We start from the raw sequence: 27433 nt of genomic DNA on the forward strand, positions 1-27433 counted from the left end.
TGTCCTTTTCCAAGGAATAACCTTGCCTACTAGCTGGACAATGACCAAAGAGGATAGAAGGAGAATTGATGCCTTTGAGCTGTGGTGCTGGAGAAGAGTATTGAGAATAGCATGGACTGCTAGGAAAACAAACAAATTCATCCTGGAAAGGGTTAAACCGGGTGGCTCCTTGGAGGCAAGGATTCTGAGGCTCCGTCTAACATACTTTGGACATGTTGTAAGGAGGGACCGGTCCTTGGAGAGGGACGTCATGCTTGGGAGGGTGGGGGGACAGCGCAGGAGGGGAAGACCCTCTGGGAGGTGGATTGATTCAGTGACTGGGATAATCGGGATGGGTGTGTCAGAGACAGTGCGATTGGCACAGGACAGAGCAGAGTTTAGGACTGTTGTACATAGGGTCACTATGAGTTGCAAGAGACTCAACGGCACATAACAACAACAACAACAACTAGCTACATGTCCAAAGTATGAAAGACAACACTTCATCACCTTTGCCTCCAAGGAGCACTCTATCTGCACCTTCTCCAGGACTTATCTGATTGTTCTTTCGGCAGCCCATGGGATATTCCATACTCTTCTGCACCACAACTCAAAGGCTTCTGTCAGTGGCAAGGGAAAAGTGGGTTCCTGTGACTGGGAACCACCAGCCATCTGTCATACTGGGGGAGCTTGTGTGTGGCTCTAAGCTGTTGTTGTTGTTATGTGCTGTCAAGTTGCTTGCAATCCATAGCGACCCTATGTATAGCAGCTCTGAAACCTGTCCTGTCCTGAGCCAGTATCACTAATTCCGACATACCAATCCCCATTGGCCCAGTCATTGTATCAATCCACCTCATCTGGGGTCTTCTTCTCCTGCACTGCCCTCCACCCTTCCAAGCATGATGTCCTTTCTCCAAGGACCAGTCTCTCCTGGGCATGTGCCCAAAGTATGTAAAACAGAACTTAAAAATCCTAGCGTCCAAGGAGAAATTTGATTTCACCCTCTCCAAGACAGACCTATTTGTTTTCTTGGTGTTTCAAGACTCTTCTTCAGTACCACAATTCGAAAGCATCAATTCTTCGTCTGCCATCCTTAGTCATTATCCAGCTCTCTGATAAGCCACATATTTCAAGTACCAGCAGGCTCACCTATAGCAAACAGGTTTCAGGGGAAATTCTGACCTAAGACAGATTAGAAAAAAATCTGTTTCTGAAAATCAGCCAATGAAACCCTTTGCCTCAGTAGAATGCAATCTGTCTCCCTTGCTTTGATAGTGTCATCAGGAGGGGTTGAATGCTAGAGGAGGACATCATGTTTGATGTTGGCGAGGGGGTTCTCACTGACACCGATTGGCCCGACCACTGCAGTAATGGGTGACCATGCTGTGACTGTGAGGAGGGACCAGCACCAGGTTACCATGAGTGAGAGATGACTCCACACACAGGAGCTAACAACTGCCAGGCAAAAGCCACCTGCCAAGCACGCTGTCAGGACTGAGAGCTTCAGGTCACTAGTGACCCAGTCCTCCTACCCCATCTCTGCCACCTCACAGCCTTCTCCTGTGGTTCCTAACACTACATGAAAAGGAACTGTAACAGAAAGAATGTTAAGTGTCTAATAGTTCTCCTGCTTTTACAGTAATTGTCTTAAGCAGTATTTGTCCTTTTGAGACTGCATTAGTTCACTTGAGCAGAGGGGTGAGGATGGCAGGGGTGAAACCACAGGGCTGCACAGTTTGATGGGTAGAGGGAGGGGAGCAAGGAAATGGGAAGGATCCGGATGAAAAGACAGGGTAATGATGGGCAGAGTCCAATGGTGATTGATTTTATGAAACATAATGCATGAGAATGACTGTATGAGACATAACGTGAATGGAGAATAGTATGAAACACAATGTATACAAACTTTGTAAGCAAACCAATAAAAAAGGGGGGAAATACATGTTCATTAACTTTTCCACTGGAATGTGAGAGAACATTCTTTCTTCCTAGGAGCCCTTCCTCTCCTTGTGCACTTTGACTACCCTGTCTCAAAACATCTGTCCTCAAGGGCAATTAGAAACTGGCAAGAAGCTTGAAAGAAGCAACATTCAGAAGGCCTGATCATTTGCTCTTTCTGGAGTTTCCCAGAGACCGTGCAATTCTGGCTCGAGAGGGAAGTGAGGCTCAGCCTCAGCCCTTTGCCTGCAGCCCGAGTGGGTCAAAGCGACTGAAGTATCTCCTGTGTCCCGGGTCAGTTCACACCAGGCTTGTAAATGAGGCCCACATCACAGGTAAGAAATGGCACCGCCAACTGGCACACTGCTGACCAAAATGACACAGCTGCTAAGTGAAGAAGCCAGGAGGGAATCCCTGCATGGTTAGGCTTCAAGCTCAGGGCATCACCAGTTACCAAAGAGTGACAGCAACCAATGGCAACATCACATCAGAGTAGAACTGTGTTCTGTAGTATTTGCAGTGGCTAATTTTTGGAAGTGGATCACCAGGCCTTTCTCCCAACACACCTCTGAGTATACTTGAACCTCCAAACTGTTGGTCATCAGCTGAGGAAGCTAATCATTGGCCCCAAGAGGCCTGAGACTCCTGGGCAAGAATCTCCATTTCTACCAGTGGGAAGTGGGGTTGCCATGGTAACAGAAGTGGCAGTGGGCATGGAGAGTTGACCTTAGGTCAATGTAAGGCAGCCAGAGCTCCCATCTTATCTGTCCTCTTCAGGGACAAATAAGAAAATGCTGGAACCAGGTCAGAAGTAGCCTGGTACAAGCCAGAGCCTTCAGGTCGCTGTGCCCAGAAGGCGCTTGGCCAGAGGCAAGGACCTCCAGCAGCTGTGTTGATGCTGCAGAGAGTGAGAGGTCACGACCTGGAGGCTTGTTTGAAAACCTGCATAAACATCTTCTATCAGAGGCAGAGTTTATGCTCCTCAGGCAAACAAGTTGTTGGAGATGAAATATGGGCCCTGGATTTGTTAAGTCTGAGCCAGGCAATAAACTCTGCCCGAACCCCAAGACCACTGACAGCCGGTGTTGGGAGAGGCCATCTCCTGAGGGAATCTCAGTTTGTGTCTCCCCCTCCTGGTCTCTCCTTGACTAAAAGGCACAGACACCTCCCCAGACTGGCCTGCTGCACCCCACAGCAAGCTCTGTCCTGACTCCCACACATATCCCATCTCTACCTTCCCCTTCTGAGAGCTGAAGGCAATATGACCCTCACAGCCTAGGTCAGGCCAGAGAGAATCCTGGGTTGAGTCTGTGAGATGGTAGGTGGGTGGGCAGCGAAGGAATAGGCTTCCCTCACAAATGTCCTCCTTGAGGTAACAAGTTATTGGCTTCTTACTGCCTAAACCAAAATCCTTACAGTCACCGCAGAGCTTCTGTCAAATTCCATCCCTATCTGTCACAAACCGTCCACACTGAGTCTGGCCACATTTACCGTGGCCCCCTGTGCTGACACCTTGGCCTCACTCCTCACAAGTCCTATTGCTTTGGGCCTGGTCCCTGCAGGCATAGTGGACTTCAGAGAAACAAGTCAGGCCATGCACTCCTTGGTTTGAAACCCCACAAGGGTACTCCAGTGTCCTTAGCGCTAACGTCAAAGTCCTGTAATGTCTAATCTGGGATGCCTGTTCCCTTCACTCCTGTACATGGACTCTCTGCAATTCTTCAAACAAGTAGCTGCGCTGCAGCCCTAAGTCATCCCCTCTTGTCACTCACGGTCTGCAACCCCTTTCTCTCCCTGCTTTGCTCATTTCCTACACATGCTCATCAAACATCACCTTTTAGGGAGGTCACCCCATCCAGCCTATTTAATATTGCAACATATTCTCTCTCATGCTTGGGACTTCAAAGCCTTCTCATCTTGCCCCAGTTTTAACAGTCTGAGATACTTTGGACATGTTGCAAGGAGGGACCAGTCCTTGGAAAGAGACGTCATGCTTGGGAGGGTGGAGGGACAGTGCAGGAGAAAAAGATCCTCGATGAGATGGATTGATTCAGTGACTGGGGCAATGGGGGTAGGTGTGTCAGAGACAATGAGGTTGGCACAGGATAGAGCAGAGTTCAGGGCTGTTGTACACAGGGTCGCTGTCACAAGCCACATAACGCCACATAACAACAATAATAACAAACTATAGTCAGAGGGTTCTGACAGCTTAGTGATAAGGAGTTGCACTGTTTACCCAAAGATACATGGTTCGAATCCACCAGCTGCTTTGTGAAAGAAAGAGGGGCAATCTCCTCCAGTGTGATTAACTGCTGTTGAAAACCCACTGGAGGATCAGCTATGAGTTCCAACAACAACAAACCATGGAGTCGGGAGCTCTGGTGGTCTAGTGCGTAGGGAGTTGCACTGCCACACCAAAGGTGAGAGGTTCAAATCCTCTAGATGCTCTCAGGGGGAGGATGGTCAATCTCCTCCCATGCAGTTTACAGCCTCTGGAAACCCGCTGGTGGCAGTGCGTGTGAAACCACCGAGCAGGGTATGCTCGGGGTGTAGACCCTCGGGAGCTGTGCTGCTCACCCAAAGGCGGCGCCCTCTGGAGGAATGAATCCACCAGCCGCAGCACGGGAGAAAGACGGACAACCTCCTCAGGCTGATTGGCAGTCTCTGGGAACTCACAGGAAGGTCAGCTAAAAGTTGGTTCCGACTTGACAGCAATAAACAAAGCCTGGAGGAGGGTCCAACTTCCAGTGACCCTGAAGGTGCAGGAAATGGCTTGACATGTCTCACAGCTGTGACCTTTCAGGAGGGTTCTTTGGAGGTGCTGCGGGGTGGTCTGGACCTGAGCTGCCAGGCTGCCCAGTGGTTAGTAGCCACTTAACAGTTTGTACCACCCAGGAGCACCTCAAATATCCACGACCTACAACTTAGTCCTACTGTCTACTGTCCATCTCTCCATTTAGAATGTAAGCCCTTGAGCGCAGGGATCTTGGGCTGTTCTAGTCACAGCTTTGTTGCAGCACATAGAGCAGTGCCTGGCAGAGGGTGGCTGTTCAATGATTACTGAATGTGTCTGTGAAGGAGAAGGGGAAGCCAGGAACAGCCAGGAGCCCCAGTGGAGGAAAAGCTGGGAGGGGGAGAGAAAGGGCTGGGAACCACACGAGTAGGTGGTTTACAGAGAAGGGGAAGGGGTCAAGGCCACGGAGCTGGGTCCTTCAGCTTAGTGTCCAGGTGGGACAGTTGCCCAGTGCCATTTGACTCTCTACTTAGCAAGAGTGGAGGAACCCCCCGATTCCTGGTCAACTGGAACATAAGGCCTGCGGGGCAGCCCTCCAGGAAGGAGCTGACTGGCTCCGTGAGCGTCTCTGGACAGTTTATTTGACATGGGATGAGTCTGAGCGTCTCAAGTGTATACACCGAGCCAAAGAAACAATGAGAGAGGAGTTCACTTCCTGATAATGCTTTATAGCAATGCAGAACAAGTATATATAGCCAACGCCTTCAAAATGGAAACCCTTTAAACATTTAATTCTTGAGCATTAATACACACGAATGCTATTTTGGAGCAGGGAAGGGTAGGTTACAGCCTCCATTAGGGATCAGAATTTCAACAGTGTTACTTATAAATTATATTACATCCATTTTTATTTACTGACCGAGGCAGCCAGGGGTGGGAAGGAAGGAGTAAACACATTTCATACTGGGAGGAGGAATGCTGGCAGGAGACACTTTGTGTTGTGTTTTTAAACATTAAAAATGTATAAAGTATTTAGCAAAAGTTACAGAAAACAGACCAAACAAGCAAGTTTACTTTGTTAGAAAATTCCACTTTAATGGGGTTTGCCGATGTGCTTGTGTCTGTGGAAGAGTGGCCCCGACCACCTCCTTTGGAGAGGAAGGGAAGCAGATGGAGGGGCCCTGTCCCCAAGGATGGCTGCTGTCCCTTCCAGTGAAGTGGCCTCCTGGGTGTCCCTTGATTTGCACGGCACTGTGGTGGCCACAGCTCCCAAGACCTGGCCTGCTGCAGATGACCAGAAAGGAGGGTTTCCATGTGACAGAGGACACAAGGCCAGGGGTTGGGGTGGAGGGGAAGGTGTCTCAACTCCAGGCCATGTGTTACAAATGAGAGCAGAGAGAGGCCAGTAGCTCCTGCACACCCTGTCCATCTCACTCCCCACTGTGATCTCACTGCGGAATGCCAGTGTCCCTGCTTACTACACAGGGGCCAGCACCCCCCTACTCCCACCTTGAGACACTTGCTAACATGACTCCCCAGCATCTAGAAGTGTTGGGAAAAACACAGCATTGTTTTTTTACCTCCCATTTGCTTAAGCTTATCCAAGCCCACTGTAACCGGGGCTGGGCTCTTCACCTTCAGGAATCTGCCGAAAGCAGTGCTCCTCTTGAGATGAGATGATCCTGCCTGGCAAAGCCCCACCCAGCGTGGTCTCTGCAGCATGGGATCCTCAGCACCCCACCTGAGACTCATGGACGCTGCTCCCTGACCCTCACCTGGCCTGCATCCAGGTGTATCCAGTGCACGTGGTGAAAGGCTCACTCAACTCCTTGGGCTCATCTTTTATTCAGGGTGTGATCGAGGCCCCAGGAAGTGTTTCCTGGGGGTCAAGTGCAAAGCCCAGCTGGTTTGGTTCCATCTCTGCCTCCACCCCAGGGTGCACAGCCACAGCTGGAGGCCAGCCGAACGTCTTCCCAATTATGACCTAACCAGACAGAAGAGTCAGCTTCATGACTGTCTGAGGGTGTGTGCCCTGGCTCCTTGGGGCTTGGGAGCAAATGCCAGGGTATAATGTCAAAGATGTGTGAACAAGAGTAGAAAGGCAAGGCTCTGGGTCCAAGGAGGACCTACCTCATTCTTAACAGCTCATGGAATTCTTCAGTTTACTTCCACCTGAATCTAAATGAAGATGCATCAGAATACCCCTCCCTTGAAGATTTAGGGGAACTCTGTGTGCTGTGCAAGACAGAGGGAGGTGGGGATGGGAGCAGATTTGTATCATGTACACAGGGTGCTGAAGTTACAAGGAAAAGGCAAAGAGATGGAGTAGCAGCCAGAAGAGACCTGACAGGCACTCGAAAACAAATGCTTTTACTTCTGCAGATGAAGCAACATTGATTCAAGGGTGGGTCATGACAAAACCAAGAGCCTATCCCCTTTCCACCCATGCTCCTGTCACCTGCCTCACAGGCCCTAACCCAGCCAATACCACAGACGGCCATGGACTGTGCTGGAGAACGGCCCAGGAGAAAGAGGGTTTGGTCATTAAATGCAAGTAACTGTGTCCCCAGACCCCTCCCCATAGCCTTCTGCACAACCCAGAGAATTAAAATGAACCCAAAGAACGAGTCTCAGTGCCAATCGTGGGCACAGCTGGCATCTGGAGGAGGAGCCTTGGGAGCTGGCAGACTGCAAGTGGCTGTGCAAACAAGTTGAAGACCCCAGCCAGAAACGATCCAAGCAAACAGTTCATTCCAAGCACAAGAGAGCAGTGTGATTCACTCACTCGATGGGATTGTTGTTGTTGTGTGCCACTGAGTCGGAACCAACACATAGCTGACCCTCCAGTGACTTCTCAGAGGCTGCAAATCGCTCAGCAGCAGAGCGCTACCTTTCTCACACAAAGCAATACTACCTTGTTAAGAAAAATGCCCAGTTCCCAGGGTGGTACAGATGACTGACGAGATCGGCTGCTAACCGAAGGGTTTACCCAGAGGCACCGCAGAAGAAAGTCCTGGCAATCGACTTCCAAATAAACAAGCCACAGGAAACCTCATGAAACCCAGTTCTCTTCTGACACAGATGGGGCCACTGGGCTGGCGATGACTTGATGGGATCGCCTTTCTTTCCAGCAATGCACGGACAAAGGATGACTCAGAACAGAGTAGAAGAAGCTACTCTTAGAACACCCTATGAGTGTCATTTTATCGATGTTTGAGTCTTTTAAAAAAAAGAAAAAGAAAAGCAAACCTATATGGAGTCATAAAATTGAAGCCTGGCTCGAAGGTCTAGGGATAGGAAGAAGGGATTCTTGGTGGGAGAGAAGCATGATGCTGACTTTGGTAGTGGTTTCAACACAGTGTGAGTTTGCAAAAATGTCTAAGTGTGTATGCTTTAATAAAAAGTCCCCCAGTTTAGTGAATGGGCTGCATTCAAGTACTGACCTAAATATTGGCAGTTCGAATCCATCTGGCAGTACAGCCAAACAAAGGCCCGGCAATCAGCTTCCACTAAGGTTACAGACAAGAAGACCCCCCTAGAGTTCCACTCTGCAGGGGTTGCTGTGAGTGAGATGTGACTGGCTGACAACAGGTGTGATTTTGGTATACTGAAAAAGGTGAATTTTACTGTATGTAAATTATGCTTCAATAAAGCAGAAGTGGAGGGAGGAGCTGGCCCCTGTGTAGCTGGGGAGGGCTGTGGGACCAAGACAGGGTCCTGTCTTTCCACTCCTACATAGTGACAGGTCTGGGAACAAGGGTTCTTGCAGAGCTAGAAGCAAAATCACTCCACAAGCCATGATCTTCGGCACTCTCTGAATGTTACGTCTCATATTTCCAAGAAGGGACTTTGGCTCACTCCCACCCATTAATCTAGCAATTGATTGGTTTGCAGGAAAGAAAAGAATCAAGATCGCCAGTGGGTGCAATGGGTATTGTTTCTGTTTGGCTGTTAACCAGCCCCATGAGCGGAGGAGCTGTTTCCTAGGGCAGAACTCCTCCCAGACGAACAGGGTGGGTGGAGGGAGGAGAGGAGGCCTCTGGGGAGCTTTGCTGAACCTCTGGGCGGCTGTCCCTGCCCTTCCAGGGTGTCCTTGACCTGCAATGCCATTGAAAAGCACATCATAAACTCAAGGGAAAAGAGTGGATTTTCTTGGGCCTTGTGGTGCCAGCTCACTTTGAACATCACTAGTCTCAAACATCTTTTTTTTTTTTTTTGGTTAAAAATAAAACTTTTACAATCAAACTAATTACAGCGGACTCTATCAGGAAGGCCCCGGCGGAAGGGGCTGACCTGTTCTCAGAAACGGCAACAATGAATAAACCCTGACTCGTTCATTCTGTAAAATAACTCAGCAAAATCAGCTTATAACCCACACAGGAGAAACAAAACAGCATCCTGTGCTTGCTACCCTCAAATGCACTTTTAGTTTTCTGACTTCACCCTCCTTTGATTTCACCCAGTGAGGGCCCTGCTGGTACAGACAAGGGGTTTGAACCCTTGCTTCCAGCACTGGTCTTAATCCACTGTCATTGCATGCTATCCCTTTGGCTGCACGTACCACTTTTGTAAAGTGCAGATACTAAAAAAGAAGAAGAAAAAGAATTCTGAAATTTGAGTTGCAGAGGGGCTGTGAGGGTCTGGGGACAAGGGTCTCAACTTGAGTTGCTGCTCTACCCACAGGGGAGAAGCCTCAGCGGGGAGAAGGGATTCCACCGTAACTGAGGAGCCACAAGGGCCATTCATGACACAGGCACAAGTCTAAGATGCTCTCCCTTCACCTCGCAAAGAAAGAGGATGAGTGTGCCTATCTGGTTTGCAGCTGTGTTTCCAATCCTGAGCCCGATCCCTGGCACGTCCCCAGGATTTGCCAAGTAAAGGAGTGAGTGAGTGAGTGAATGGATGGATATACAGATTAACCAGCATGATGGGGCGTCAGCTCTGAAAACCTGGAATCTGCAGAGTAGGAGCCAACGTTCCAGACTCATCAGAGCACTGGGGACCAGAAAAGTCTTCAAGAGGACACGGGTGTCTCTGAGGATCTTGTCCCCAGATCTCAAGCACACTGCTTGACGCTCACTGATGTCTTTACAAGTCCACGAGGGTGAAGGAGCATGTGGAGGGGGTAATGGTGTGGGATTAGGAAGAACAGAGGAAGAAAACGGTGCAGCCTAGAAGCCCACTTGGGAGAGACAAGAGAGTCCCCACTGCTCTGACATGGACAGAAGACTCTGGAATCCTCTGCTGGGAAGCAGAACACGAAGTCTTACCATATAGTGCCAGATAATTTGAAAACCATCTACAAATTGGTTTACCACTGTAACCATTTTTTAACAAGGAAATCCAGAAAGAATTTGCCAACAAGGGCCGCTGGTGTCATGGCGCAGCCTCAGGTCTGCAGGCCTTGTTCTCTATCCCATGGACGGAGCTATAAGGTGGCCTCCATGCTGGTGAAGGGCCTAGACGTTGGCCCTTTGGGTTGGCATGCTTCAAGAAGCAGAGAAAGGAGAAGAATTTTGGTTGATTTTATTCTATTAGGCATCTTCCTAATATAAATTATGTGAGATTCCATTCCCATAAAAGAGATGAGTTAAGATGATAAGTATTCAGCGACCAGCATGGACCAACTGAATCACCACTGACCTACGTTCTTGAGTGGCTGGCCTCATGGTCAGACGCATGGACCCCGTAAATTCAAAATAATAAATGAGAAAGATTCATTCAGTGGGTTCTCAAGGCTTTGGTGGCAGGCTTGAACCTGTCCCTTGACCCCTGTGTGACCTCCATCACGTCACTTCACTTCTCGAGGCCACTTAGGATTGATATGCTGAGGGGGTGTCTGCTGAGATGGATGGGGGGGGAATGATGGGCAAAGACCCAACGGCAGTGCCATATGCTTCCAGTGTCACACTGGGACCAGGCTTTTCCAGGAAGGGAAAGATGGCGGGAGAAGGGCAGTACCACATGATCCTATGTGAAGCTCTGGGATGCGCAGAAGACACAAAGAAGCCCAGATGGCAAACAGTACTGTAAGGTTACAACCTGATATGGCTGGAGTGAACAAGACATGTCATATGGTGCCCACTTTCTCTGTAAAACTTAAGCCCTAATGCCCTAGATAGGAGAGAGCCTTTTCTGAAGAGAAGCAGTGGTCCCACCTATCCGGAGGGTGATGAAGGCTTGTCTTGCTCAGCCTCCCCCACAGAACGAACACAGCCCAATTAAAAGCCCATGGTGGGTTGGTGGGTGACTAGGGAGGGCAGTGGCCAGAGCCGCACGATGGTACCGAATGTCCCCTGGCACACAGATGTCCCTCTGCCTCACCGGCCTCTTCCATCCCTGAAGCCTGTGTTGACATTCACTTGGGAGACAAGCTTGTGATAATGGAGAGCTTTGAAAAGCTTCCTCTGGTGAGAAAGGGGGGCTGCGGGTTGGGGAGGAGCAGGAGAGGATTGTGTGGAACGAGATTTCTATTGGGAGACTTATAAAGGATGCCAATCTGACAGGAAAACAATAATTCCATGGGGCTGATTTGGTGAATGAGGTAGGTCCATTTTGAACTCTGCAGGGCTGGTCTGTGAGGGCAGGGCAGGGCAGGACAGGAGCCAGACCTTCTTCCCAAGAACTCTGACAGTGACAGGTGGCAGAGAAAAGCCAGAGCATGGGTTTCTCCCAGATGGAAAAGAACCACTGCCAAGGAGAGGGCCACGGAGCACGCTGTGTGGGCTGTCAGGTGAGCGCTGCCTTCAAGCCACAACCTGACCCCACACTCGCCTGCATCCTTGATGCTTCCTACTCCCCGGCTCTGGAGATGATGGTACAAGGGGCTTCCAGGGGCACAAATACGTGATGCAGCTGGCTCTTCAGGGTGGGGAGACCACAGCTACCGAGCTTAGCAGGGACCGCTAGTTCCAGCCTCCTTGTGTTCTCAGAGCAGCAAGCACAGCACGGGAATGGGGGGGCTTCAGTCCCGGAGGGAGATGAAGGTGGGACTGTCTTCCGGGTCTGGGAATGCTGGGGAGCTGGGCCGTCCTGGTTACGCTTCTGGAATCATCATCTGCAGTCCAGCCTCGCCTCCTCTCCCGGTCAGCAGCAGGCCCCGAGGGGAAGCCACATGTGCGCTGCTGTCCTCAGCAGGCTCCAGGGCCTGCCGCGTGCCTGTCTAGATCTCCATGTCCACGGGGCGGATGTTGCCAGTTTTGTGTTCCCTGACCCACAGCTCCCTGTCTTTGGCCGGGTCCACCTTCCGAAGCAGCTGGTCCACTGGCTCCACTGTCTGCAAGGGACAGGATGGGGAGGACAGGGTCAGAGGTGACTGGGATGGCTCCTTAGAGCTGGCCTGCCCTTGACTGGAGCCTATGAGAGCAGCTCTTCTAGAAGGTTCTAGGGCTCAGGCCTACTCGAGAGACAGAACACATGGCAATGGGATGTACTGTGTGTCATCTGGGGAAGATATTTCGTGCCCTGGCCCTCAGAACAGGCAGTCTGGTGCTTGGTGACCTACCTCCGAGTGTGTCCACATTTGCCCCAGAGAAGAAAACAAATGGAAGTTGTAGGTATCTGAGTGGCTCTAGGGTTTGCTTTGGTAGGAAGTCCTCCAGGACACATTAACAATGTCTTTGGCTCCTTTAACTATTATAAACTCTCAGGGCATCAGCTCATGTGTGCTTCTGTTCCATGCACCTGGATGGACTCACGTGGACATCTAGGTCAACCCAAACAAATCCATCCATCCCAGGATGCGGCCCAGGCCCCAGCCCCCCGCCCGCCCACTCCTCCCCCGGCCATCACGCGGCTCGCCCCAGCCCTCAGCCGGAAGACGGGCACTCACACTTTGGTTGAACATGTCTGTCTCGTGCCGCAGCTGCGTGTACTGGCACAGATGCTGCCGGATCATCTCCACTCTCTCCACCTCCAGCCGCTCCAGCTCCTGCCAAGACCAGAGCCTCTGAGCACATCTCCCCAGCTTGGGGTCCCCCACCAAGCATGTCTCAGATGTCACAAATAGACATCTCACTGGCTACCTGTCCCTGCCAGCCTGTGCACAGTCTGACACACTCAAAGTCTTGTAAACCTGTGAGGTCTGCTGCAGAATGTCAGCTCAGAAAGGTTACGTGACAGGCCCAGTGTCTACCTGTGAAGATGATGCAACCATTTCCCCAAAGCCCGCTTTGCCAGAATCAAGAGCTGTACAAGCCTCATCTAATTGTCTTCACAACAATTTTAAGAGACAGGTCTTGCAATTATTCTTAATTTCCAAGCAATTGGACTAACAACTAGGACTGATAACACGACTTGCTCGAACAAGGGGTTAAGGAAGGAGTTGGGATTTGAACCCAGATGTAGCAAGTTTTCAATCACGCTTCTGCACATTTGCAGTCCCGGCCCTGTATCCTAAGAGGGTGGTGAAATGGAATGTAAGTAGGAGGTTCCATGGGTTAAACTCTGGGGCTTTGTCTCTGAGCCTCTGCTGAGCAGCCTCCCTCCTTCTGCCCCCACCCCAGGGTTCCCTTCATGCTGGGGACAGAGGGCGACCAGCCTCAAGGAGACAGCGAGGTCTGGGGGGTGCAGTGGTCACTGCCAAAACGAAGAGCGGAAAGGGCTTGTCCTCTGGTTTCAGGATGGCTCTGTGTCTGGAATTTAGGGGATCAGGCTGTGGTTCTGCACACAAGTAGGTCACTGCCTAGGTGATTAGCTGGGGACAGGGGTAATGAAAGGGGCTTAATTAGGAGATTAACCAAGAGGAAAAGTAGGTCACTGTCCCTGGTGGAGGCCTCTAATCTGCTCTGGGGGGCCAGCATGTAGTGGAAGCCGTCATGTTAGTGATGGTTGAGGGGTGATGGTGGGTTGGGGGACTGTGGGAATGGACTAAGCATAGACATGACGCCTCCTTTCCATCAGGCCGATGGCTTGAGTGGCCAGCACAGTTCTTGTCATATGCAGGGCTCGTCTTGGAGCTGCTGCCTCTTAATAAGACACCCAAGAGGGTCCAATCCTGCTCCCAAAACCCGTGATCAGAAGGGCACCTCTCTCCACTCCCTAAACCTCTCTCACTTAGAAGCCTCATAGAGAGGTCTGGTGGCCTAATGGCAAGAAGCTGCACTGCAATCCCAGAGGCGCATAATTCGAATCCACCAGATGCTCTGCTGGAGGAGGGGCAATCTCCTCCTGTACCAGTCAGATCTGATTTGATGGTACACACACAAAATAATAATAAAATAATACAAAAGAAGCCTCATAAAGATCTCCTTCCAGGGATCTGCGTTCTCCTGGAGCAGACACCCTCCCTCCACTGTGGCTATCTATGTGCTAAAGGAGCCCCTGGCCAGGCATCTCTGGATCAGAGGGTCCTTGGTTGCTCCTGGATCCTCAGGGCAGAGAGCAAGACCCAAGCTTTGCCTAAGTTCACACAGCCAGAAGGCGTAGAGCTGGGCTGGGAATTCCCTTAGACAGACGTAGAGCCTGTAGTCGTGACTCTGGGGTGAGAGTGGACCTTAATGGCCAGCTCTACAGTCCCCTCTGCTCCATCACCACCACGTTTCTACTGTCCACCTGGCTTCCTGTGCACCAGGCACTGCGTAGACACACCTCTCCTCACTTACCAGGGTGGTGGTCACCATCTCTTCAAACCACTTGGACTGGGCCTGGTTGTAGAGGTCCACACAGCGCATCAGGTCATCTCCTAAAAAAGGCCAAGCACCCATCACGCTCCCTCCGGGCCCTGGCCACCCCGCTGGCTCCCACCTACTCTCCACAGCCACGCTCTCTGCTCTTCTGTGCATGATGGGGGCCAGTCACACATGGTGGGGGGAGGGCCAAGGTGTGAGCACAGCGAGGGCAGAAAGGCAACCACGAGGCATCAGCTTCAGGGGTCCATCTGAACGAGGCCCCCCAACATCTACCAAAAAAATCCCCACTCTGAAGACCAAAAGAAACCTCCACCCCAACCCCAAAATAAAACAGAAAACCAAAACCCACAGCTACCCGTCAATTCTGACTCACAGCTACTGGTTTTCTGAGGCTGTGATGGAGAAGAATGTCTATTTGTCTACTTTGAGGCAACGGGTGGACTTTACTATAGACTTTTTGGTGAGCAGTGAAACATGCTACGTTCTATGCCACCTAAGAATTTCGGGTGGGGGTCTACTGCTCTGTGTGGGTATGCTGAGAGAGACAGACAGCGAGACAGACACAGAGTGAGTGAGAACTTCAAGGATGGTCAATCCTACAAGCCCAACATTTTCTTCTCTATTGATGGCAGTGCCCTTTTACATTGCAGAATCCTGACTGGTTAATGCATGTCACAAATAACTCGGTCTTAATGGAAGAGGAGACAGTGGCAAATAATGTTTTCATGCGTGTGTACGTGCAGATGCAGCAGGATGCAGTTCTGCAAATCCTTCTAGGATTTATGCCCCATTCCGCGCCCTGACGATATGCACCACACGCTGGTGGGCCGCACAGCAGCTTCGGGGACCGGGGTGAACTCAGGAACGAGGGGATGGCAGAGGGAAGGAAACAGCTCTTCTGATTGCAATTTATTACATGGATTCTCTTGATTAGAGAGATCGGAAACAAACGTGATTATTACATCTTCAGGGCTCGAATCGTGGTTATGTTTGAAGCATTTTAGAATTAAAAAGAAAACAAACCATCAAGTAATTGCAAAAACTATTATGCGTGTGAGCACCCAGCCATTTATGACACAAAGCACAGGCCAACAGAGTCTGTGGCACGCGGAACCCTGCTGGAAACACAGAATCCCAGGAACTAGCTGAGACTCACAGAGCGAGGCATTGCGTTTCAGGGTGTCACCAGGTGATCTGTGCACATCATGGTAAGACAAGCTCTGCTCCAGTCCTGGAGACGCTGCCTGGCATCGTGCACATCCAGGCTCACAGGCAGACCTCACAGTGTGGACTGACTCACTCTATAGTGGTAATTTGCATAAGATACAAGCTCACTGCTGTTGAGTCAGAATTCATTTGCTGCTGACCCTCCCCCAATGGGTGTCCTAAGGCTACAAACTGCACAGGAAGAGAATGGCCATCTTTTTCCAAAGTAGCCACTGCTGGATTAAAAAAATCAGACATGCAGCCGGCTGTCTTTGTTAGCCGCAGAATTCCCTGTGAACTATGCTAATGGGGCCCCTAATTTGAGTCTATTCAGTTATTTCGGTAACAATGCCAGTTTTATTCATGTGTGTTGATACCAAATTGAATGAAAAAGGAGGTAATGGTTGAACAGGATGAATGGAAATTGATGACACTGAACTGTACACGTGAAGAATCCCAAAATGGAAAAGGCTTTGTTACATCTAATGCACCGACACAAACACTGTCTTACAGAGGGATTGTGAAGATTAGAAGAGAGCATGACCCCAGGTACTTAGCCTTAAATGAAAACTAAAGCCTAAAACGAATTTAAATATGTCCCTTTCTTTCCTGGGCTCCTCCTTAACACTCTCCATAAGTACATTAGGCCTTCTGTGCCCGAGCCCAGTAAGGAATCACTGTGCCTTCTAACACTCGGATTTTAAACCTTACACTCATACTACATTTTGCACTGACTCATGTCTGTGAGGTTTATTTTAAAATGTCTGTAAGGTAAATGATTCCTGAGATAATGAAAATGATTCTAGTAGGATTGATCATAAGTTGAGGGGAAAGGGACTTGAAACAAACAAACAAACAAATGCCACATCTGTTGTTGTCAAGTCAAATATGACTCATTAAGTCCCCATGTTACAAAGGAGATGGCTAGAAGGCTCTCTTGGCTGCTATGCTGGTGCCACTATGTGGGTCTGAACAGGCAACCTTTAGGTTAGTAGATAAGCAGAAAGTATTTGCACCACCCAGGGATCTTCTAAGTCCATTCTGACTTATAGCAATCTTACAGGACAGGGTAGGATTGCTTTGCAGGGTTTCAAAAGAAAAAAAAATATTTTCCATTCCTACTTTAAGAAAACAAATAGGTCTGTCTTGGAGAGGGTGAAACCAAGTTTCTCTTAGATAGGGTGAAACCAAGTTTCTCTTTGGAAGCTAGGATTCTGAAGCTCTGTCTCACATACTTTGGGCACATGGCTAGGAGGAACTGGTCCTTGGAGAAGGACATCATGCTTGGAAGGGTGGATGGGACAGCACAGGAGAGAAAGACCCTGGATGAGATGGACTGGTACAGTAACTGGGTCAATGGGGGAAGGTGTGTCGGAGTCAGAGAGACTGGCTCAGACAGGGCAGGCTTCAGAGCTGTCGTACATAGGTCACTATGAGTCACAGGTGACTTGACAGCACCTAATAACAACAACAGCTTTGGGATGTGGTAGGCAGCTTCCACGCAACACCAGGCTGCCCACAGGAGGCATGATGGTATGGAGACTCTTCTTACTTCATGGACTCTTTCAGAGCTAACTGTATTGAGGTTGTGGTGCTGTGTCCCCAATCCCTGATGCCTCTTCCTAGAACCTTATGGTACCCTTACACCTTGCATCTCAGTGCCAAGTGTGGCTTGTGCCTGAGGATACAGCCCAGGACAGCCAGGCACCTCGGGTCTTCGGAGCTGTTAGGATCTTATCTGCAAGGGCTCAGGAGCTCAATGAGGTGGGGCTGTTCAGACCCCGGCAGAACTCTTGGTGGGTTTGAACTGCCATCCTCTAGGTTAGAAGCTGAGTGCTTAGCCACAGTCTCACCAGGCCACTTTGGATGACTGTGATACCCCGGGAAGCTCTCCCGTCAGTACACAGGGCGACCACCCATCTACCCAGGCTCTTCTCAAAACCTGGCCCAGCTGCGCCGTGACCCTCTAACACAGCCCTGACCCCACAGTACACATCTCACCTCAGAAGGCACTGCTCCTGCATGTAATGAAATGCTGATCCTTCTTAAAATATCAACTGCTTCTCAATGGTTCTAACGCACTGGGTAACGCAAACTGCTTGACCAATAATGAGAAGACTGGCGGTTCAAGCCTACTTAGAGGTACTTTGAGAGACAGGCCTGACGATATACTTTGAAAAATTATCATGTAAAAACTCTCTGGAGCACAGTTCTACCCTGACACAAGTGGGGCTGCCATGCATGAGCTGGAGGTGACTGGAAGGCAACAGGACCGTCTCACTTTCCTTATGCACTAGCTAGTTCTCACCACTAGGTGGAAGCAAAAACCATTAACAACCTCAATATGGCTACTTAACTAGTGTCCATCTCTGATCCTGGACAGTAGTCCCTCACCTTTGGTGAGCCCTCAGAGTGCCAGGCATGGGGAGTCAGGGTAACAGGCTGGCTGGGGTCTTGTGAGGGTGGTACTGTCCTGCCGGCCCCTGCAGGGATGAAGACTTTTGTCTTCTGGGTGTTGGGAAAAGTTAGCCAACCTGGTCAGAAACCCAAGACTTGGGGAAGAAAAATTCACCTCCCTGTAGAGTGTCCCTGTAAGATCTGGAAACAGCCCCTCCTCCCCAGGTACAGATCAGGCCCTTACTAGGAGAGAAGAGGAGGAAATGTCCCATCTGCAACCCTCTGAGGTGGGGATGCCCTATTCCGTGCTGCGCCCAGCCCTGAGTCCGTGCTTCTGTGATAATGAATGGGGCGCCTGTACTCGCTCTCACCGGCCTGCGTGGACTTCCGCCGGGCCTTCTTGATGTCTTCCTCTGTCTTGTTGCTGAGCTTGATCTCCAGCTGCTGGGTTTTCATCTCCAGGTCTCTCTGCCGCTCGGTGAGGGACTTCCGGGCCTGGGAGGTGACAGAGAAACTATTATTCCCGTGGCCTTGTGCCAAGGGTCTTGTGGTAACTTGGCCTGGCTTCCTTTCTCTAAGTCCCCATTTTCAGTCCCAATCTGTGGCCCAGAGAGACCAGTTGCCTGGACTAGCATCACCTGGCTGACTAGTGACAGTAGCTAGTGACAGCACAGAGACAGCTGGGGTATTATCTCCTACTTGCCCCATGGGCTTCCAGCCTCATTACTACTTGTCCTGGAGCAGGCCTCTTGGCCATGCTGTCAATGGATCATGCACATACACTACTCTTTTAGCTTAGAAGAGGCCACAACGTCATTTCTATCAGTGCCAACAGCCTGGCAGGCTCACAGTGGAGTGAACCTAGCCCTTGTGCTCCCCCTTCTCCTGGCATGCCCCTACTACCTGCATCCAGGCTCTTTCTCCCTCCTTCCCACCATCAGTATCTCCATAGCCCGTGGGAGCAGCTGTTAGGAGTAAGGGTGGCCATGGCAGTGTGTACCCCCACATCCCATGCTTGTGCCTATGGTCCTCTAGGTGTGGCATCCGCCCAGCCCCTTGCCCATTGTGCTCTACCTCAGGCAGAAGGGTGAGGTGCTGAGAGCTTGGCCAGGGTGGGATTTAGGGAGGTGAGAACCAGAGGAGCTACCTGTGAACCCATAGCCCTTTTAGGGCTTCAAGGCCCACAAAGGCATGGGCTTACTATTGTAAAACTGAACTGCCATTGGGGTTGACGGAAGGCAGAGAAGGAGGGGAGAAATGATGTATACTGCATTGAAACAGATGAGGGAGAGAACTGTTTAAAAGTGATATATGATAGGGTATTATTGTCATGACAGGAGTCCAGAACGAAGGCTGCATGGTGGAGTGGGCTTGGGGGGAAGGGATTGTATAACAAAGAAAGAGTTTTTCTTTTACTTTTCAAGGAGAAGAATGAATTGGGAGGGAGGGGGTAGGCAGGGAGAAAAGTGAAACAATGAATGAATGGAAACCCTAAGTCTCTGTAAACTTTCATTTAAAAGAAAAAAGGATGGGCTTGGATAGTGAGACACCCCTTCACCCCACCAGATTGACAATGCCTATTGTGGAGAACATGGGGAGGAGGTGGAACTGCGGTGCATTGCTGGGGAAATGAACGTGGTGCAGCCGCTCTGAAAACAGCTGGGTAGCTCCTCAGAGAGACCTGTCCGGATGACCCAGCAGTTCTGCCCCTAGACACAAACCCAGGTGACCTGAAGAGACAATGATACATCAACACTCACTGCAGTGTTCTCCACAACAGTCAAGAGGTGCAAAGCCTACATTTCCACCAATATAGGACTAGCTAAGCAGAATATGATGAACAATGTACAGAGGAATAGTATGCAGCCATAAAGAGAAATGAAGTTTTGACACATGTCACAACACGGGTGAATGGACTTGAGTGAAACAAGTCAGACATGGAAGGACAGGTATTGGACAATCCTACTGATAAGAATTAGAAGAGGCAATTGCATCAAGCAGAAAGTAGATTAGAGGCTGCTAGGAGCTGAGGGAGGAGAATGGTCAGTGAGGAAAATTAAGAGTGGTAAGAAAATTCTAAAAGCAGACAGTGTTGGCAGGTATACAACACTGTGAATGTACTTAATGCCACTTTTAGAAAAATTGAGTTTAAATAGTTAATTTTATGTTACATATTGAGATTCAGAGAGAGAGAAGAGAAGAGAAGAGAAGAGAAGAGAAGAGAAGAGAAGAGAAGAGAAGAGAAGAGAAGAGAAGAGAAGAGAAGAGAAGAGAGGAGAGAATAGGTTTCCTGACTCTCCAATGCCCAGTGAGCCTCCCCTGGTTCTCTGTGCCCCATGGAGACAATGCAGAGATCTCTCTTTTGACGAGGTGGGGTGGTTCTTGGGTGCGACCTTAGGCTCCTGCTTTTCCCCTCACCCATCGCATGGGGAGGGGGCAAAGGGTCTGACACACAGTACCACCAAGAGGTTCCCCTGCCCATCCTTCCTCAGCAGGGCTCCCTCTGCCTAGCCACCCGACTCCCGCCCAGGCCCTCACCTTCTCCACAGAAGCATAGCGGCTGGCCAGCTGCTTGCGAAGGTCAGCAATGTGGTGGTCACACTTCTTCATGTCTTTCTTGAAGTTCTCTCGGAAGTTCATGAGGGGTTTCTCCACCTCGCTGTGGAGCTGACAAGGAGAGTGGAGGGGACACGCTCAGGACCCACTTGAACGCAGGGAGGGTTGTCGAATGGGGACTGGACAGTCACCCTGGTGTGTTCTATGAGAAGGTGAGGACTAGGGGCTGTTGTTCAGCCTCGGTTTAGGAAAGCACCTCAACTTGCCAGACCTCTGGTTCCATGTTTACAGAACAGGACAGACTGGACTCTGAAAAATGGATCCTGGTGCCTCCCGCCAGGTAAGCCCCTTCCTCTTACCAAACCGGTCTCACTCATGGGTCTACTTCTTTTCCTTCCCACATGAGGGGCCCTCAGAGGCCATAAACCATGTCACTCATCTCTGGGGGCCCTAAGCACTTAGGACAGTAGATGATGTTTCAGTGGATACCATGTAATTAATCATCTTAGCTCATTTCTATTTACTGGGCTTTCACTGTGTGGAAATGTAGCAAATACAATGAGGGCCCAGGACGGTCCAAACCTCAAAGACTTCACAGGAGGAGCCGTTCAAGGAGTGCCTGAAACTCACAAAGCCTGCAACTACTCCCTGATGCATGGAGAGACGGGCACTGTCCCATCCTCGCCCAAAGAACGCACTTCTAATCTCCGAGTCACGGAGCACATATACTTTGAAAGGAGCTGGGCCATGCTGAGTTCCCTCTTCCTTTTCCTCTTTCCAACCTATCCCTGCTTTGTGGAGTAGAACTTTATCAATGCTTCTCTAGGACTGCAGACGGTCGTGATGGAAGCATGGCACTTACAGGAAAACAGGCATGGATCATCTCGAGCCCAAGTCAAGAGAGTGCCCCAGAGCACCTCTGCTCTACTCAGATCCTATGACCCTGAACTTGGCATCTGAGGGGTTCCCCTCACCTGGCCTCACTGGGGCCCCAACTCAGCCTCCTTCTGCGTGGATGTGCCTGTGGACTCTGCTGTAAATAAACACCCCTGGACAGACACTATCTGGATTCTGAGACTCCATGTCCTCTCCTCCTCCCCATCTTTCTCCCTGATGATTTCGAGGACTTTGATGCTCCTGGTTCAAAACAAATGACTACACAGCTGTGAGCCTGAGGGCAGGGGTCACTTCTGGCTTGTCCACTGTAGTGGGTGTACTTCACTTCTCAAAGACAGAAAGACAACATCTTCAGTGCCTGACACCATAGGTGAGAGGAGAGTTTTCCTGTCAGTGACCTATCCAGAGATGGTCCCCTCCTCCTCATTTCTGGAGGTATCTGACTTTACCTGTCACATTCTCAAATTCTTTCTGAACCCTTGGCAAGTTTCCTCTCCCAGGAAAACATCCCCATCCGGGTCAGTCTGCCACAAGATGCCACAAACTTGACATCTGACAGCCGGGAGGGGTGGGGTGGGGGGAATAGGACCCTGCTTGCAAATCAGGGTGTTCTTCTGCTGTGTTAATGAGGCTACACCAGTATGTGAATCCCACACCTCATCACTTTTATTTAAGTCATAGCAAGACCAGAACAGACACAGAAATGTACACGGGCAAAGACAAGGGCTCTCTGCTGATTTGGGGGGTGGGGCGGGGGGAAGGCAGGGGCAGTAGAATCTCGAAGCCCAGAAACTCCAAGGCTCATCCACTAATGGAAGAAGAAATGTTCTGGGCCAGCCAGTTGTTGCGAGGTGTCATTAAGTTGATCACAGCTCACAGCGCAACCCTGTGAACAGCAGATTGGAGCCCTGCCCTGCCCTGCACCATCGTCCTCGGGATCTGCCGTGCTCACGCCCACCATGGTGATCACTGTGTCAATCCACCTCACTGAGGGGTCTCCCCTTCCTTTTCTGACCTTTTATCTTTCTTAGTATGATATCCTTTTCCAAGAACGGGCCCCTCCAACAACATGACCAAAATATATGAGATGAAGTTTTACCATCCTTATCTCTAAGAAGCTCTCTGGCTACACTTTCTCCAAGACACACACATATTTTCTTTTTGCAGTCCATAGGATATTCAATATTTTCCACCAATACCACAATTCAAAGCCATTGATCCTTCTTGACTCTTCCTTATTTATGGTCTAACTTCGAGATGGACAAGGAGTTGGAAATGCCCTGGTATGGGTGGCAGAGGCGCCAGGACGAAAGGCCTGATGACTGACTTGTAAAAAGTCAGAGCCCCTGCAAACCCTCGGGGGGCACAATTCTATATAATACACACAGGGTCGTGTCAGAATACAATAGGAGTAAAATCAACATAAAGCCAGTTGCTCAAAGCTGGGATATACACAGAAAGATCTCTCCCTGGATCCAGACAGGTACTTTTACCTTTTCGGGGGTCCTTCACTCTGAGGCTCCCTATGATTTCAAATCCTTCCCTAACCCATCAGAACAGAATAAAGGACATTACAAGTGGGAAGAAAGTTTGATGCTTTAGATATGATGGGCTGCGAAGAGCTGGGAACCAATTTGGTGGTCTGGATTAATTTTATGAAGAGAACTGATTGACCTCGAATTGAAAATACCAGAGCTCATCTTAGGTAGAAGAACAAAAATACTGTTTGTATATGAAATAATTGCTTCAGCTATTTCTGTCTGTGAGCAGCTTTTATGTGGATACGTGTTCCTGCACATCCATGTGTATTCTGGGCTGTCATGTGAATGAGAGGCACAGTTACATAAGCTCAAAAGACACTGGTCTGCCCAAATTTTCATTTTACACCGAAAGACAATGAGATGCTAAGTGATTAACCCAAGGCCAAAGCTTATTTGTGAGAAAAAAACCCCAAAACAAAACAGTAACACTGAGTCTGATGTGACAACCGCATATGTTAGGGTAGAACCGCGTAGGGTTTCCAATGGCTGATTTTGGGGAAGCTCATCACCAGGCCTTTCTTCTGGGGTGCCTCTAGAATGGACTTGAACCACCAAACTTCTCGTTAGCAGTTGAGGGCCTTAACGGTTTGTGCCACCCAGGGAAGCCTTGGTAGTGACGGCACTGAGACAGATGTTAAGTCTGTTGACTTCCATGTCCCCCTAGAAATCTTCTGGCTGAATGCATGGCCTCTGTTGCGTGATTGGATTCCTGCCATCAGAAGGAGTTTTGCTCTTTTCCCTCTTCTCCAGCTGGAGCCAGGTATAACTCGTGTGTAGCAACCTTATTTCTATAACCGCCTGTTGCTGAGAACGAAGGCTGGGGTTGGCAGACTAGAAAAATTGGAAAGGCTGCCTTAACAAAATTGCTTGTCTTAAAGAGTTTTTAGCACTGGCAGAGGACACGCAGCACGGAATTTCAATAGGCTTTTGGAGCAGATATTAAAATGGCTGTGCACACAGGGAGCGGCGTATTATGCAGGACAAATAAATCCTCGTGCCTCCTCCTTCTCAAGAGGATGTCACAAGACTGCAGGGCGGTGACAACGCTTGCCCAAGGCCACCTGCGTTGACTGACAATCCCTCCAGCGGGCTGGCAGCAGCGGAGGCGCTCATGGGGAAAATCTCATTTGCATGGACATCGTTCATTAGCCGAATGATGATGTCATACCTGATCTGTCAAACCCCCAGATTTCAGAGGGTCCCTGCACCGCTCTGAGGACAGGTTGCTAAGTGAAGGAAGACCCGCTTCACAAGAGCAGGGTTCTGTGTTTTACGTGTCATTGCTGTTGGTCTTAGGTATCCTTCAGAGCCACCCTATGACCAACAGATCTGAACCTTGCCCTGTGCTGTGCCCGCCACGTCATCTCCAACATGCTCAAGTTCACTGTTACAGCCTCTGTGTCAGGCCATCGCGTTGGGGGTCTTCCTCTCTTTCTCTGACTTTTGCCAGTGTGATGTCTTTTTCCAACAACAGGCCCCTCCTAACAACATGCCCTAGGTGGTGGTGGTGGTGTTATATGCCATCGAGTCACTTGTGACTCATAGCAACCCTATGTACAGCAGGGAAGTAAGTGGGTCAAGACACGTGTGCCAAAGGCAGGGACAACACTAAAACTAATGGTTAATTACACAGTAGGAGATATATCTTTCACTTTTTCTGTAAAATGCTTATCTGTTGGATACTTCTCTAAATCTGAACATTCAGATTAAGACAGACTAGGAAGAAGGGTTGGCCATCCACTTACAAAATAGCAGGCCTCTGAAAACCCTATGCACAAGAAAAATGGCCTAGGTATGTGAATTAAAGTCTCACCATCCTTGTCTCTGAGCATCACTCTGATTGCACCTCCCCCAAGACAGACTTGCTTGTCTTTCTGGCATCCATGGCATAAATGTCATTAGTCAGAGGAAAGGGTATTGTTTGAAGAAGGCCTACGGATCCACTGTCTCTTTGGCTCTGCTCCAACAGTGGCTAACTCTAGTTAGTGCCAGTTGTGGGCTGTGAGTTAACCTCTCTGTCCCTTCTCACTTGTCAAGTGCAGGCCTGGGAGTGGAGACAGAGGTGATTCAGGGCTGGAATCCTCACCTCCATCCAGCAGAGATGCAGGCTCAGCTTCCCCAGATGATGCACCTTATATGCACAGACACCACTTGTCCGTCTCTGGAGGCCTGTATGCGGCTATGATACTCAACAGGCACAGCAGAGAATCAAGACTGAGAGAGACTAGGAAGAAGGTCTGGTGACCCACTTCCAAAATCAGCCAACTGAAACAACAGATTACAATGGTCCACAGACAATCATGAAGATGCTGCAGGACTTGGGCAGTGTTTTGATCGCCACTGATTGGGGGCCGACTTGCTGGTTGTTAACAATGGCATCTTGGTGATTAATAATCTGAAAAGACACAGTTATGTGTCTATGTTCCTCTGGGTCACAGACATCACCACTGTCAGCTCTGAGGATGTCCTAGGTTACCCACCGAGCACTGTATAAGCAATCAGGAATCACGGGAGGAACATCGGGCATTTCTAGTGCAGGAAAACGATCTCAAAAGATATTGTCAGGGAGATCTAGTGGCCTAGTGGCAAGAAGCTGCACTGTAATCCCAGAGGTACATGGTTTGAATCCACCAGATGCTCTGCTGGAGAAGGAGGGGCAATCTCCTCCTGTACGGATACATGACACGCATTTGTCCCAATCTCTAAAACGGTACAGCCCAGAGTCAATCCCAATATAAACTACAAACTTCAGTTGATCACCATGTATCAGTCCTGGTTCATCAGCTTAACAGCTGTACAGACCAGCGGAAATAAAAACAGCAAAGGACAACGTGTGCAGGGAGTGAATGGAGGCGGCTGGAGGAGTACTGTGCTCTCAGCATCAGCCTTTTGTAAAATAAAACTGTTCTACAAAATAAAGTCTGTCAAAAACAATGGATAAGCGTTTGGTTGTGCCGAGGGTGAGTGACTCCCACTAGGAATACAGCAGGTGCTGGGCCCAAACAGGTGCCACTTCTGGGGATCCCTGGCCTGGCTTCCAGCCCCCACATTCCCAGGGCTCTGCAGTCAATGGATGCTCCCACCCCGTGGAGAACTGAGCTGCTGGAGGTTATGGGACCAGGAGATGAGAAGCGAGACTCATGATGCATGGCTTAAAATAACAAGCTGCTCTGCATGCAAGGCAGGGAAGAGACGAATTCCTGGAGCTCCCTTCTCCCCCGGGGCTTGAGTGGTAATTTCCCTGCGACAAGCAACAAGGTTAGTGTGCTGTTAACCCGGAAATTCTCACTCATATCTGGTTGTCAACTTGACCTTGGGGTGCTGCCGTCTTTTATAAGCAGCAGGTTGATAAGAACACTTTCTCTTCCTCCTATTTATTTCCCTCTTTTGCATGCCCCAGTGGTCTGAGTGACTCATTCCGCTTTGTCTGTGTGCAGAGCACCATGAGCACAGGGAAGTAAGGGTTGAAAGGGCTTACATCACATGGAGACCTCAAAGCAGGGGCAGTAACGTGGTGGGGAAATCACCAGAGAAGAGAGGGGACCAATGGGCACTGATGGGGATGCCCAGGGAAGGAGTGTCAGAGGTGGTGTGCTCCCTGAATGATACATGGGATGCTCAGAGAATTTAAGCACTTTAGCCAAATGCCCTTTCTGGCGACTTTTTGTGTTCAATGGCGGGTGACTCCAAGAGGCAAGGGTCACTGGGAGGGCCTTAATCTCCAGTGTCTCTCACCCTTTGAAAGGCTTGTGGGGTAGCTCCATCAGTCATTCATACCTTAGTAGGAATGATTCCCTTCTGACACTTCGTTTATTTTTTCAGTCCAAAAGCCCAAGAGATGTAATCAGCGGTGTCCTCGTATTCATTAATTTGGAAAATATTTGTTAAGCATCTGTTTATAAGTCAGGAACCCAGGTGGGTACTGAGGACAAACTGAAGAGGACCAAGAACACCCCTCTTTCTTTAAGAGAATCACTGTGCTGAGATCTGTTTCTCAATATTAAAAACTCATTGCTGTTGAGTCACAATTGGCTCATAGCTGACCCTCCAGAAGATTGTTGCAGGCTGTAAATCACAGGGGAGGAGACAGTCCATCTTTTCCATGGGAGCTGCTGGTGGATCTGAACCCCCAGAGAGATGGCGACTCTGTGTCAGCAGTGCACCCCTGTACAGGCCACGCCACTGGAGCTCCCAAGGACAGCAGGGCCATTTATATGTTCAGATACTTTTAATGGCAACAAACAAATCCTCCCTCTCATCTAATTTAGTTTCTTCTGATGTTGAGAGGAAAATGTTAATATCTTCCCCTGAAGATCAGCAGAGAGACATTAGGGTCACACCATTTAGGGGATAATCTGAGGAAGAGGGGACTATACACGCCGGAGTGCTTGGCCCGGCTCACACCAGCTTTTCCAAGCAGAAAGTTACAGTTTCAAGACTTTGGTGAGCTGGATGCTAAACACAGCTATTAGTAAAGACCAGTTTATCTGAATTTACAGTGCATTCTACTCGGCCGGCTGGTAAGAAGCTGTGTTGAAATCCCAAAGGCATGCAAG

The 27433-nt window shown here is 49.7% G+C and overlaps 1 protein-coding gene across 1 annotated transcript in view; it reads right to left on the minus strand.

Moving 5' to 3' along the window:
* Positions 1 to 11812: 11812 nt before the first annotated feature.
* GAS7 (growth arrest-specific 7) overlaps positions 11813 to 27433 on the minus strand; it is a 315463-nt gene continuing 299842 nt past the window's right edge. The window contains exons 10-14 of the mRNA XM_006898562.1: positions 20422 to 20550; positions 18255 to 18378; positions 14254 to 14333; positions 12483 to 12581; positions 11813 to 11927 (exon numbers count right to left, since the gene is read on the minus strand). Of these exons, the coding sequence (XP_006898624.1) occupies positions 11814 to 11927; positions 12483 to 12581; positions 14254 to 14333; positions 18255 to 18378; positions 20422 to 20550 (546 nt within the window). The 3' untranslated portion in view covers position 11813. The remainder of the gene's footprint in view (positions 11928 to 12482; positions 12582 to 14253; positions 14334 to 18254; positions 18379 to 20421; positions 20551 to 27433) is intronic.

The sequence above is a fragment of the Elephantulus edwardii genome, unplaced genomic scaffold, assembly GCF_000299155.1.
Source record: "Elephantulus edwardii isolate Elephantulus edwardi_28Jun2011 unplaced genomic scaffold, EleEdw1.0 scaffold00233, whole genome shotgun sequence".
Taxonomy (NCBI): domain Eukaryota; kingdom Metazoa; phylum Chordata; class Mammalia; order Macroscelidea; family Macroscelididae; genus Elephantulus; species Elephantulus edwardii.